This window comes from Peromyscus californicus, unplaced genomic scaffold (genome assembly GCF_007827085.1).
Source record: "Peromyscus californicus insignis strain IS unplaced genomic scaffold, ASM782708v3 Scaffold_6__1_contigs__length_162567912, whole genome shotgun sequence".
Lineage (NCBI taxonomy): Eukaryota > Metazoa > Chordata > Mammalia > Rodentia > Cricetidae > Peromyscus > Peromyscus californicus.
In genome coordinates this window covers 37,726,834-37,741,157 of record NW_026294584.1, presented here as the reverse complement: position 1 = coordinate 37,741,157, position 14,324 = coordinate 37,726,834, and the positions used below count along the sequence as shown (strand labels likewise).

Genomic DNA, 14,324 nt, shown 5'->3' with positions numbered 1-14,324 from the left:
TTTAAAATTTTCCTAGATTGCAGTTTGTCAGAAAGATGGTCTTTTCCAAGGCTAATACTCTTATGTGACTTAAACAGGTCATTATGTTTTAGAAAGCTAAAACATCCCCTGATTTAAGAGCAAAAATAGGTATGTAAAATTTAACCAAGTTTCTTTTGTGTTAGTCTGCATTTCCCAGCTGTTCCTCCCCTCTTTAAACACATACACACACAAAAGGACTAGGTAGGCGGCACCTGGAACTAGATGTTTCACCTTTGTGCTTACTTGGGGCAAAGGCAAATGACTTACTTTCTTTCACCTTCTGTACATTTGTTAGCATACTCTTGCCCTTCATTTTACATCTTTCTTCATAGAACTAACTTTATCATTACTTAAGAAGCACCTCTCTTCTTTCCTTCATTCCTTTAAAGCCACTGTGTAATATCCTGTTGTATAGCTAAACTGGTTTGTTTAATGGATTAAGCAAGTATTTTTCTTGTTGATAGAGAAAACTTCCACTGTATCTATAATTTGGATAGTTTTAAGGTTTAAAGATACAAATTAGTGTAAGGTTTTTAAAACTCTAATAATTTTGCTAAAAATCTTTCTAAAATTTACTCTTGCTTAAATAGACCAAATACTTCATTGAACTCATTTTAACACTTACATGATAAGACTACATTGTCCGGCTGGAGAGATGCCTCAGAGGTTAAGAGCACTGACTGCTCTTCCAGAGGTCCTAAGTTCAATTCCCAGCAACCACACGGTGGCTCACAACCATCTATAATGAGATCTGGTGTCTTCTTCTGGTGTGCAGACATACATACAAACAGAACACTGTATACACAATAAATAAATAAATCTTTAAAAAAAAAAAGACTACATTGTCTATGTAAGCACTTGGATACTATCCATTTTATCATTTTATGCAATATTTACTTAGTCCAAAGTCCTTTTTTTTCTTGTTGGACACAAACTATCTTATCATGGTATTTTTTGAATGCATTCTTTTTTTTTTTTTTTTTTGGTTTTTCGAGACAGGGTTTCTCTGTGTAGCTTTGTGCCTTTCCTGGGACTCACTCTGTAGCCCAGGCTGGCCTCGAACTCACAGAGATCCGCCTGGCTCTGCCTCCCGAGTGCTGGGATTAAAGGCGTGCGCCACCACCGCCCAGCTTTGAATGCATTCTTTTTTGACCAACTTGGCTTTTAGGGTTTTTGCTGGACAGTTGTAACTTCTTTTTTTATACCATATACTATATGGTATTTTGCTTCTGTAACATTTCTCATCCCTCAGAAGCTTCAGTTTTAGTGTTTTGTAGTTTTGCTGCTGTCCTATAAAAACAAGTATTGTTGGAGCGTGATTCCTGTGTTTTCTGAAGTCCAGACATGACTGTAAGATGGAGGGAAGCTCTTGATTGTGCCCTGTTCCCAGAAATCACTAGTGTATGTGTCCCTGGTGTGAAAACCCTGACTGGCTTTACCAGTGATCATCATTTCTCCCCCAAATGAAATTAATTTTGTTTCTGAGCATGTTTATTTCTCCATGATAGCTTTTTGTCTTATCTATTCTTGATATTTCCTACCCACTAAAAATTTAGCCTAAATTTAACCCTAACCCTTTCTAACAAACCAGTCCCCTGGAAAAGGTTCAATAAAAGAGAACTCCCCCACTCCCATTGTTCTCGTCCCCTCCCCCCCATATCAGATAGGTAGAGGCAAGAGAGTAGAGGCAAAGGCATAGCAGAATTGCCTCAGAGAGGATGGGTGGGAACTACCCTCTTTTGGTTAGGACAGCCCACAAGGCAACTCCTGAATACAGTCTCTGCCATGCAAAGGAGGGCAGACCTACTAGGTGGACAATTGTTTGGGGGTAGAGACTGGGTAATTGTGTGATAATAACAGGTCATAGTTACTTTTGATTGGCTGCACTCAGTATATCATTCAGCTGCTCAGAGTTGGTGGTGAAGAAGCCTCTGTTCTGCGTTTAGGGACTCTTTCTGGGCAAACTCAGACTGAAAACTTCCTGGTAGGGGCTTGTTCTGTTTCATCCATTTGCAGCTGTTCTCCATTCCTCCAACAGCATAATCAGTTCAATTTGAGGAAACTAATTGGAGGTGTTTTCTTCAGTAGTTTCTTGGAACCAAGCAGGGGCAACACAGGGCCATCCCTACCTATCATTTGTTAACATTGGCAAGGGCTCTGGGGAACTGTCAAAAGAGAACTATACTTTAGAATGCCTTCTTAGCTGGCTCAGGATGCTTAAGGGATCTGGGAATTCCCATGATGGGACTTAATAGGCTTGTCAGAGCACCATTTGGAGATGGAACTGTTGAACCTGGTATGATGTCCATTCTGGGCAAGTGCTTGAATGAACAAAATCAGTCTCAGGAGGTCTGGCCAGAAGAAAAAGAGAAACTATAGTACTCTAGCCCGTGTAGCAGAGTCTAGAAACTGTACTGGGAGTGGTAGAAGACTAAGAAAGACAGACACCTTTCTGGGTGTTATAGGAGATTAAGAGAGACATAAGTAACATAAAGCTGGGATCTGGTGGGCCGTGCATTTGGATGGAGATGTACTAGCTGCTTGGATATGCATTATGTTTACATGAACAGGGAAGCAGGTTAGATAATCTTTTTGGGGTTTCTCTGTAGGGGAATAGCTTTAGGGGAGCATGGTCACGTAGTCATCTGGACCAGGAAGCTTTGGTTCCATTACATACCGATTTTAGCTAAATTTGTTTGTCAACATCTATACTAGGACTAGGGAAGGCCTTGACATTCCCATATGAAGCATTGAATCTTTGACATGACAGTGTTCATGTTATGAATACTTATTCATACTGGGGTACACTCACTTCCCACACTGTAGGGTGTTGTCCTTGTTAGTTTTGTTAACTTGATAATAATCCTAGAGTCATCTGAGAGAATTGCTTAGATCAGATTGGCCTATGAGCATGTCTTGATTGTTAATTTGATGGAGGAGGGTCCACTGCTCACTGTGGCTAGTTTCATCTCTAGACAGGTGGTCTTAAGCTGTATGAGAAAGCTAGCATGAGCCTGTGAGCAAGCCCACAAGCAGTGTTCCTCCATGCTTTCTGCTCACAGTCTTGCTGGAGATTCTGCCCTGGCTTCTCTTAGATATGGACTGTACTCTGACCTTGTGTAAGCCAAATAAAGCTTTTCCATAGGTTACTTTTGGTCATGGTGTTTGTCATGAAACTAGAACAGGTATAAAAAAGTGTCTGGTCAGTGCACAGTGAGAACAGAGATTGCCAGAGAAAAAGAAGTCAGCCCTTTTGTAGAGGTTAAGAGCAGTAGGGCCACCCTGTTTCAGGCCTTTAGATCATACCAGAGAATTGCCTTGGCCAGAGATCCTGGGTTACTGATTATATAGTTTTTTGTTTTCTGTGATAAAACACCATGACTAGAAGCCACTTGCAGAAGGAGTTTATTTGGACTTTTGATTTCAGAGGGACAGGTCCATCCTGGCAGGGAGGCATAGTAGAAAGGAGCAGGCATGGTGACTGCAACAGGAAGCTGAAAGCTCTCGTCCTTAGCTGCAAGTCTGAAGCAAAGAGCAAACTGAAGTTGGACAAGGCTATATACTCTCAAAGCCCATCAACAGTCCATCCTTTCTCTAGCAGGGCTGCACCACCTGTACCTGCCCGAATAGTGCCTCTGTAGCTAGAGTTTTCCTGCCTGGCCCACAGTCAGGACAAATCTCTGTCACCTGCCAGTCCCACAGCCGCTCAGACCCAACCAAGTAAACACAGAGACTTATATTGCTTACAAACTGTATGGCCGTGACAGGCTTCTTGCTAACTGTTCTCATATCTTAAATTGATCCATTTCTATAAATCTATACCTTGCCACGTGGCTTGTGGCTTACCGGCATCTTCACATGCTGCTTGTCATGGCGGCGGCTGGCAGTGTCTCCCTCAGCCTTCCCCTTCCCAGAATTCTCCTCTCTCCTTGTCCCCCCCTATACTTACTGCCTGGCCACTGGCCAATCAGTGTTTTATTTATACAGAAGGATATCCATAGCAGTGCCACCGAACTGGGGACTAAGTATTGAAATACCCAAGCCTGTCAAGGACATTCCTCATTTAAATAAACTACTGCACTAAGGGAGGAGTGCCCTTCCACTGAAAGACCTTTTAAAAGAGAACTGGTCCTAGGGCTATAGGAATTATCTGTGTAACAGAGAAGCTTAGAATATTGCAGTTACTCTGGCCCCTGGCCTTGGGGGGGGGGGGGTCACCTCAAATATCTCCAGGTAGAGAAGATAGTTCCTAGAGGTGACCAGATCACTCACCTCCCAGGGTGGTGGCAGGCATGTATAGGAGCAGGTGGCCCCAGGCTTGAATCAGGAGAAATGTGAGAGTGTTGAGGTTACTGCTTTCCTTACTGGCCACTAATATGGCAGGAAGTAGTCAGCCTTGAGTGGATTTGCTTATTAGACTAGAGCAGAGAAAGATGACTTTTGCAGCAGACAAGGGCTGTAGCAGAACTTCCTAATAATGTCTTACGATTGGAGCTGATGAAATTGTCTTGTTAGACAGGCTTCTGCTGGGTATCTTCTCAGTAGGTCAAGTACTAATGCTTTTTGTTTTTAATATGTCTTTTAACCTTTGTATAATTGCATGCCATGTGCCTGTAGGGCTCCCATCATCAAGGAGATGACAATCTGGTAATAAGACCTAAGCAAACAGATTATGTAATAAAGATGATACAGAACAGGAACATAGAGAACAAACCTCTCCCAGGCTAAACAAGGGCATGTGTTTCACATTTAGGAGCATATACTTTTGAGAGAAAGGATCAGAACATGAGAGAGGACCTTAATGACTCCTGATACAATTCCTTGTATCTTAAGCTCTGTGAGAATGGGGCTGCAACATAAAATTATTTTTGTGATTGGAACCTAATTGTTTCCTTTATCATTTCTTCTATACTCTATATTTACCAGACACATGAAAGTTCATTTTAATAAGGGCCATCAGATTGGTAGAGGATTCATACATAACTCCAGTTAGATGGGGAGTTATTAAAATAGTTGGAGTTGATGAAGAGATGACCTAATAAGTAAACTTCTTCAGGGTCCATCTTTGTAGAAGTCAGCATGTTTTTGCCCTTGCATAGTAAGAAGCATGCTGTAAATAGGGAAGGGCTGTGTATCGGCGGTTTTGTTATTATCTACAGCAACTACGCCTGCCATAGAGCAGATGCTCTATAGAAATGGAAACAAGAATAAAGAATATAATGTCTGTGGGTGGGAATTACCAAGAAAACAGCTAAGACTCAGTAATAAGTGTTTTCTAACTTCACTGCTAAATGGCAAAGTACTCTTACTGTTGAAAGAGGAAGGTATTTTCCCTTGAGTATTGAGCCTCCAGTACCAATCAAGCATTTAAGCAAATGCAGTGTAATCATTAAAAAGATTCTTACACAAGTAGGGAAGAATCCCCTCCTACAGACACCCATCTGTGGCTCCTGCCTGTCTTTATCTAGTTGATTTTGAAATCGCTGGCTGTTGTTCCCTAAGTGGGTGAGGTCACTCAGTGTCATTTCAGTAAGTGTGCTTTAGAAAATGGAACATAGTGGTTTAGTTTTTTCTTTAGATACAAAATTCTGTTTTTCTGATTGTGTCATTTTTGTCTTAAGCCAAATAAGTTTTGTGTCTTGAAGTTTATATAATTTGGAAGGGCTCCTCTCAAGAAAAGGTATCAAGGTTAAATACAAAATAAGCATTTATTTTAGCACAAGAAACAACTAGAACAAATAAAAAACAAATTAAAAATTCAGGGAAAAACCTATTATAATAGATCACTGTTCTTACTAAATGGAAGTGGACTATGTGCTTGATAAAATTTATGATGAAATGATACCTAGCAGTTTGACTCTGGAATTCTACATAAACCAAATCCTACCAGCAGCCACAGTGCCTGCCTTTTCTCTTTGTTGTCCCAAACTGTTCCCACAGGGAATGAATGAGAGAAGCAGTATCACTTATGTGTTGTCAGCCTATTTTCCTTCCATATTATCAGATTTAAATCCTAGCTGGTAATGCTAACCTTTGGTGAGCTGAGTTGGAACCCTCGGAGACCACCTTCATTCCCTGAAATTTCTAATCCCGGCATGGGGATTTACCATAATCCAACAGACTTCAAGAGGGAAACTCAGGAGACTACAACAAGCCTTGCCATATGTAGTAACAGTGACTGTCATTGTGAGTTCAGATAATTCTAAAAATCTGTGCAGGTGATTTGTAGTTTATGAATTTGCATGTTAGGCTCCTCCTGAGACTTGAGTAAGGGTTGTAACTTTTGAGTGATCTTGGTCCACTCAGCATATTCCTGTCAGTGTGATTTTTTTTTTTTGTCTATAAAGTGTTTGAGTTTTGTTGTTGTTTGTTTGTTTGTTTGTTTTTGCTTTGCTTCATTTTGTTTTGTTTTACTTTGAGACAGGGTTTGTCTGTGTAGCCCTGACTGTCCTCGAACTAGCTCTGTAGACTATGGTGGCTGCAAACACACAGAGATCCACCTGCCCCCTTTTACCTCCCAAGTGCTACTGCCTGGTTTATAAAATGTTTTTTAAAAATGCCTTCTCTCCACAAATCTGCTCTGGTAATGATAGTAAAGCCTAAAATTTTTGTCATTTACTGCCAATTTAAAGTATATGTCTGTTATAGTTAAAATCGAGAAAAAAACTAGAACTGTTTGTTACAGGTGGCTCTTTAGTGTAAGCAGTCTTGAGTGTCTGTCACCCATTGCCACAAACAAGCCACCTTACTGCTTTATGACTTAAAACAGTGTAAATTGATTTCTCACCCTTTGGCAAATAAACTCAGCACTGGTGGCATCTAGACTTTGATCCCAGGTCTTTAGAGCAACCCTGCCTTCCAGAAAAACAGATCAGTGTATAAGCACTTTCCAAACTGGTTTATTTGCTGATGTCCTTTTGGTCAAAGCAAATGATACAGACAGTTACAGAGTGAGCATGAAGGAAGACACATGAAGGGAGCTTGACTAGTGAGGCACCAGGGGCCGTTGCAAGAACACTGTACCTCCAGCTAAGATTACCAAACTGATGGCTGTTTATCTGTCAGAGCCCTGGAGTTGAGCTGAGTTTGATGTTATTTCATAGTAAGTCTAGGATCTTTCCTTCTGTGTTCCTTCATACCCAACCCCACACAGCGCCCCAGACTGCCCTAGCGCCTTTCCTGCTTTGTGCCCCTGATCTGTCTCTTTTCATGTTTGGGTACATTAATACTTTAGGAAGCCCTCCTGTGATGTTTAGGTTGTTATCTTTTCCTTGCATTACCACATTTTCCCTCAGTAACAGTTACAGTGCTCTTAGACTGCATGCTTCATGAAGACCAAGTCTGTCCCGTTAATTTCTCTTCTCAATTCTGCTTTGAGTCTTGCCTTCACCTACTCTTGTTCCCGTGCCTCATATGGAGTAGATACTTAATAACCATTGGATACATCAGTATTCTTCCACAATAGTTTCTATATAGCTTATATGCAGTGATTGAGTGGTTGGAGGTAACTTTGCCCATGGTGTCTGGTCCCAAGTTAGTGGCTGTTTTCATCTGGCTTCATTTTCTTCATTGGGGATTCTGTTTGTTATTTTTGTTCATACTGTCCTGCTTTTCCTCTTCCCACCGTAGTTTCAGCTTTACTTTTGTTTCTATGTTTTCAATTTCCAGATTCTGCTTTGAGGTTGATGTTGAGCAAAAGTAATATTTATTTTAAAACTTCTTCATTGAGATCACTTCAAAATTATAAGAATTCAACCAAATATTTTGTATTTCTTTACTTTTCTGCTTCTTCTATATACTGCATAGAGCAAAGTTTCATTCTCAATGATGAGTTTATTTCATTTGAAGGTGTCAAGCATTGTATCAGTATCAAAATCAAAGCTAATTTTTAATTAAATACTTATTTGGGAACAGTATGGCTAGGCTGTAAATACAGGTTTGCAAAAGTATTTCAGGTGCTATGGGAAATTATAATATTTTACTGAGTAAGAAATCAGTATGGAAAGTTAGTCTACCTTGGGGTGAGGTTTGTGGTATAACAATAGTAGTATGTCCACAAGAAATTTCTGGAGAAACAGAAGGAAAAGCAGGCAGCAATGATTGGAGCCTGCAAAGCCAACCCTGGAGTGTGATAGTGCTTTGCTGAAGGGCAGTGGGAAGGGAGTCGCCTCACTTCCCAGGGTATACCTCCCCTCTCATTGCCTTTGACAGTGAGAGTTCTCAGTGGGAAGGCCTTGCTAAGTTACTCAGTGCTGAGCTGTCTGGAGTGCTTACAGTCTGATGGTTCTGGTTCTGTAAACGTCATTGTGGTACATTTGTCTCCTTCGGCTTAACAGATTCATGGCCTTTATTGGACTGTTAAGAAATGGATTTCTTATTCCAAAGCACTTGTCCCTAGCTTGTTTTTCATTAATATCGTCTCGATTGTGAAAGACAAGAGTCATATAGTTGATTAACTTCAGTTACTTTAAAGGAATGGAAGGAATGTTTATAAAAATTTAATTAAGCCACTGTCAATCTAATTTTTTAAGGGATACTTGGTGGTTTATCTTATTGTCTAAAGTTTATATATTAAATGTTTTGTGTCCAAGCTGCTTTTTACATATACTGTAGTTATGCTATAATGTGTCATTTTCAAGCTTGGACAGCTTAAAGTAGAAAATGGAGTTGATAAATTTATACTGATTGCAAACTTTTAGAAATAGTTCTGAAAATTGCTTATTGTTGGGTTTTCCTTAGTGTTTTAAAGTGTCAAACTGTGTGTGAAAAATTATAGCATAGTTGAGTCTTCATTGCATAAGCAGATGTTTTAAACTTTTGTTATGTTCTTCGTGTTTCCATACACATCCAGATAATGTTCTGCAGTGTTGGTATTGATGCTTCAGTAAAGGGGTTCTGACAGTAGAATTTCAGCATCTAGGTCGAAGATTCTTTTTTACTTTTCTGAAGCTGTTACTTTTTGGTAACAGATTAAATAGAGAGATTGTCAAGTGTCTTGGTATCCCGTTTTGTTTTGTTTTGTTTTGTTTTGTTTTGTTTTCTCCAGAAATATGTCTGGGCAGCACCATATCACAGAGCTGTAACCTCTAAATTTTCACTAGAACACAAATTTTAGTATTTTTTTTTAAATTTGGTTTGGGTTTGTTTTTGTTTTTCCCCAAGTGGTATTTTGTGCTCTTTCTTTGTTGAAGTTTTCTTTGCTGAGGATACAAGTGGTTCTCAACCTTTCTAACACTGTGACCCTTTTAGTACAGTTCCTCATGTTGTGGTGATCCTCCAACCATAAAATTATTTCATTGCTACTTCATAACTGTAATTTTGCTGTTGTTATGAAGTGTAATGTAAATATCTGATATGCACAGTGTGGTATGCGACCCCCAAAGGAAGGGATTGTGACCCTACGGGCTGAGAACTGCTGGTGCAGAGGCAGGCAGCCTCTGGACTTGTTAACCAGACAACAGTAATTGTGCCGCACAGCAATGCAGGCATGTCTCCACTGGGCTAGTGTCTGCCCCTGTTCTTCAGTGTCATCATTTAAACCAGGTCCCAGAGTATAGGCTCTTCATGTTCCTAGGTTATCTTCATAATTTTTAATAATGTTTCTTGTGGAAATCTCCCAATTCCCTCCATGAAGCTTAAGTTTAAAAAAAAAAAGTTTTTAATTAAAAATACAACATTGAATACTGTAACCCAGAATATTTTTATGAACTTTTGGTCCCTAGTAGTATACTGATCTTACATTCCTGATTTTGACATAATTAAAGATTTATTTATATAATAGTTCAAAGGAATTCTTTTGCCAGAGGGCAGTCCGCAGCCATAATTAGATGATACCAAAATACCACACCTCCAAGTCTTAATATAGTCTGCTAAATTTATACAGTGCCACTATTTTATTGAATTTAGATATTGTAATTACTTAATCAGATCCTGATTTTGATTATTTAGATTGTATATGTTTAAAATCCCATGATTCATGACAATGGAAGGGGACTGGTTGGAAAGAAGAGCATCATTGGGAGTAGGGAGGGCAAAGAAGGGTCATAGGAGGTAAATATGAAAATACACTATGTGCCTGTATGAAAATATCACTGAGAAACCCATTATTATGTATAATATATGCAAATTAAAACTAAAAAAGGCTCATGCAGTAATTTACTTTCATATTTACATTGAAATATAACTGTTTTGGTAACTAATTCCTTAAATTTTTGTTTAGGAATGGGATTAGTGGTCTGGAAACTAATTGTTACTTTCACATTTGTTAGTGCTGTCTTTTTCTGAGTGCCGCTTTAAGAGAAATAGATTAAATAGCTGCCTTCAAAAAAAAACTTAATTCAGAATAAGTGAGAGTTTGCATTGGTTCATACTCACAGGAATGATGGCAACAGGTGCCCTGGAATACCTGTCAGCCCAAGATGTCCCTTGCAGGTGCTGAGATAACTCCTCTTCTGTCAGCTAAGAGCTCCACTGCGTCCGGTTCCTAGGAGATTCAGTGGTCAGTCAGATTGGTTTTTACCCTCAGAGTAGCTTTTTAATCCCTGCACTACCTATGCAAGTCACTTTAAATCTTTGCCGTGGTTTTACCATTTTTAAAAGAGGAAATATCATCTGTCTTGGTATGCTTATTATAAGTAATCCTGAATCTTGTTTTCAGGCTTGATTTAGTTCCTTTGCTATAAAGTGGCAATTGTTTTATGGAAGTTAGCCATCCCTGATAGGATTGTTCCACTGTTTAAATGTTTGTGTCCTCAAAATGCAGTGTGATTAAGGAGATGTGAGAGTATCTCCTTAAGTCACACATTTCAGCTTTCTCACTTAGCAGTTTTTCTATAAGACACATTATTTATCCTCTTTAGTGGTGTGTTTTTTGAGTGTAATGTGAAGTTAGAATAGCAGTAATGATTACATTGGGTTATTATTTTTCAATGCATGTTTCCAGATACATTTTAAGAATCAATAAATGTTACTTTTTAATAATTATTGGTATTATATCAGTTATGACTTCAAAAAGAAGTAACTAAGATAATGCATTGGTCATTATGTTCTGTTCCTGGAAGCTAGCTCAGTTGGGTGGTCCTGGCTTGGTGCTTTGGGAGGTTGCAGTCAGAGCATCAGGAGGGGCTGTGAGTCCAGTTGTTTTGAAGGTAATGGTTGTGCACTTGGTATTTTTTGCAGACTATGTCTTCGGCAGTGGTGCAGTTGTATGCAGCCGATCGGAACTGTGTGTGGTCAAAGAAGTGCAGTGGCGTTGCTTGTCTTGTTAAGGACAATCCTCAGAGATCTTATTTTTTAAGAATATTTGACATTAAGGTAAGTTTTGTTTTGACTTCCTTTTAATTTGTAGTTGGCTATCTGCCTTGATTATAATTTAGTCTAGATGTTCTGATTGTCTTGTGTGTGTTTAAATTGATAAACTAGAGGAGTGAAATTTATTGTAGATAGTTAAGGATGTTGGAACTGAGTGGGAACCCAGATAAGGATATTGTGACCCCTGTCTTGCCTGTGACTTTGTTTTCTGTCCTTTAGTTGTCTGCTGTTAGACACGGTCTTGACATAAAAGTGAAAGAGCAAATCCTGAAGCAAACAATTCATTAGTTTTACATGACTTTTATTACAGACCCTTACTGTAGTTGGTCTGTTTTATTACACTTCTTACTATATTTCAAGTATAATTAAACATTATTGTAAGTATGTTTTGTAAGGGGAAGCTGTACATAGGTTCTGGACATGAGTGAAATGTCTTAGAATGTGTACCTCCACTGATGTAGACTCCAGCAGTGCCCTAAAAGTAGCTTTATATTTCTTACCAACACCAAGAAGCATTGTCTCAAAATAGAATGCTATACAAATACACTAAGAAGAATGCCCACGGTAGTGGTCATAATGTATTTATAGCAATTTCTTTCATACTTTTTCTTTCATTTTTGAATAAATTATACTTTATCCACTTATCGAAGTTCATCAAAGAACTTCCAAAATATTTAATCTTCATTCTTCAAGGAGTATTCATTCTCAAAGTAGGCCACCATGTCATATCTTAAAGCCCAGTGCACTCCTATACTCCTGTGGGCCTCAATGAGATGTCCTCGGTGTTCTTTTTCAGTGATGCGCTCATTGCCTGCCTTCTTCAGCAGCTTCTTCTCCTTAGCTTCAGGTTGGGCAGCTGCTAAACCCAGCACTTTCCGTCCAGAAAGAGTGACATATGTACATGGGCAAAGCTCCTGAGCGCTAGCCAACCTGAGCTGTTGATTTTTCGTATTTTAAATTTGTTTTGTAGGTGGAGTCTTGGATTTCAGGATTGGGCAATGTTTATATTTTTCTCACTATTTAATTCTGACTGAAGGTAGCCATTGCTTACTACTCATAATTAGCCAGCCATCTTTGGCATGAAGAATATATATATTTCTTACACTGTAGCTATAGATATGGCAGTATTATGTGGATCTCTCATCTCTTGTTTAAACTTACTGTTGCACAGCCCAGGGAAGATGTCTTTGATTATTCTGCATCTGTAAATGGAGGAAAAGAGCAAAAGATATTACTGCAGTGTTTGATAAAGCATAGCCCCAAACTTGGCTAATGGAGCTACACAATGGTCATGGGTGCATCTCACTTGTTCATGGTGGTGTTGGTAATCTAGTGAGCATAGTTATGCACTTGGCTATGTGGTGTACTTGGAAATGCTTGCCCTATTGAATGAAACCCCTTATATACAGATTTCACTAAATTGTATGATACTGTATTAGCTATGTTATATGTATATGGCATATATATATCCCTAAAAATTTTTGTTTATAGAAACAGTTCCTTTAATGAGTTGCCTACTTTTAGTCCTAAAGGTATTTTTTAGTAAATTTTAACTTTTCCTCTTTTTCTAGGATGGGAAATTACTATGGGAACAAGAGCTATACAATAACTTTGTATATAATAGTCCTAGAGGATATTTTCATACCTTTGCTGGAGATGTAAGTCCTATTTTATTTTTACTTGATAATTGCTGTACAGGCTGCTGTCTTAGTTACTTTTCTCTTGCTGTGAAGAGACACCATGACCAAGGCAACTTGTAGAGGAAAGAGTTTATTTGGAGCTTACAGTTTCAGAGGTTGAGTCCATGACCGTCACGGCAGTGATCCCAGCAGCAGGCAGGCAGGCATGGCTCTGGAGCAGTATCGTCATGACCCACAAGCAAGCGACAGAGAGAACAAGCTGGGAATGGCACAAGTCTTTTGAAACCTCAAAGCCCACTCCCAGTATCACAGCCTGTTCAACTAGGCTACACTTCCATAATCCTTCCCAAACAGTCCTACTGACTAGGCACCAAGCACTTAAACCTATGAGCTATGGGGCCATTTTTATTCATGCCACCACAGTTGCCCTTTTTCAATCTACGTTATTTATAAAGCTCTGTTGAAATCAAACGTAATGATTTTTTTCTGAAGACAAAGTATTCAGTTTCTGCCATGTAAGGAGGCTTTTGTAATAGTCTTAAAGCCCTTCTAGTAGTCTAGCAGCCCTTCTCTGGGCTTTTTTGCTTAAAAGTTACTTAAATCATGAAGTGATTTTTTTTTTTAAACTATCAGAAAGCAAAACTTTCTTCTTTGAAGTGTGCTTCTGTGGGTTGCCATTATTGTTGTTACATAAAGCTAAATTCATGCACTTTGTTCTTTTTGATGGAAATATTTCAGACTTGTCAAGTTGCTCTTAATTTTGCCAATGAAGAAGAAGCAAAAAAGTTCCGAAAAGCAGTTACAGACCTGTTGGGCCGACGACAGCGGAAGTCTGGTAAACTTTCCTTGTTCTTCTTTTTCCTTTCTGTACATAAAATGAGCCAGCAGACGGGTTACCAAACAGATGTGAATCATTGGCTGTTACTCTATAAACTGTAGAAATCTATAGAAATCCATTCATTCATATGCATATCGTCTATGGCTAGTTTTTGTCACAGCACAGTTGAGGTGTTGTGACAGAGTCTATGTAATTATCAAGGGCTGAAATATTTACTGTCTAGCCCTCTCTACAACAAAGTTCCATGATACCTCAAAAGAAATATTTTTACTCTAATAACCTTTTTTGCTGATGAAATTCCATGTTCACTGACTCTTAAATTTGCATTATTAATGCTATTTTTAAGCAAATTTAAGTACTTTATGTGTGGTGAGCAAATACTTTTAAGATGCTTAAGAACAAATTATCAGACTAAGTCCACAAATGCTGTACACATTAATTTAATGCATAAGACAACTCTTAACATATATACACCAATTAGGAAGTGATTCAGGGTACTGTAGAAGCTTTAATTA

The 14,324-nt window shown here is 38.8% G+C and overlaps 1 protein-coding gene across 2 annotated transcripts in view; it reads left to right on the top strand.

The window, feature by feature from the left end:
- Wasl (WASP like actin nucleation promoting factor) overlaps positions 1–14,324 on the top strand; it is a 58,051-nt gene that overhangs the window by 22,678 nt on the left and 21,049 nt on the right. Inside the window, exons 1-4 of one of the 2 annotated variants that reach the window (XM_052719514.1) lie at positions 10,427–10,519; positions 11,200–11,334; positions 12,903–12,989; positions 13,710–13,806. In XM_052719514.1, coding sequence (XP_052575474.1) covers positions 11,203–11,334; positions 12,903–12,989; positions 13,710–13,806 — 316 coding nt within the window. In that variant the 5' untranslated portion in view covers positions 10,427–10,519; positions 11,200–11,202. Of the gene's footprint in view, positions 1–10,426; positions 10,520–11,199; positions 11,335–12,902; positions 12,990–13,709; positions 13,807–14,324 lie in introns of those variants that run through there. The other variant, XM_052719513.1, reaches the window with a different exon arrangement.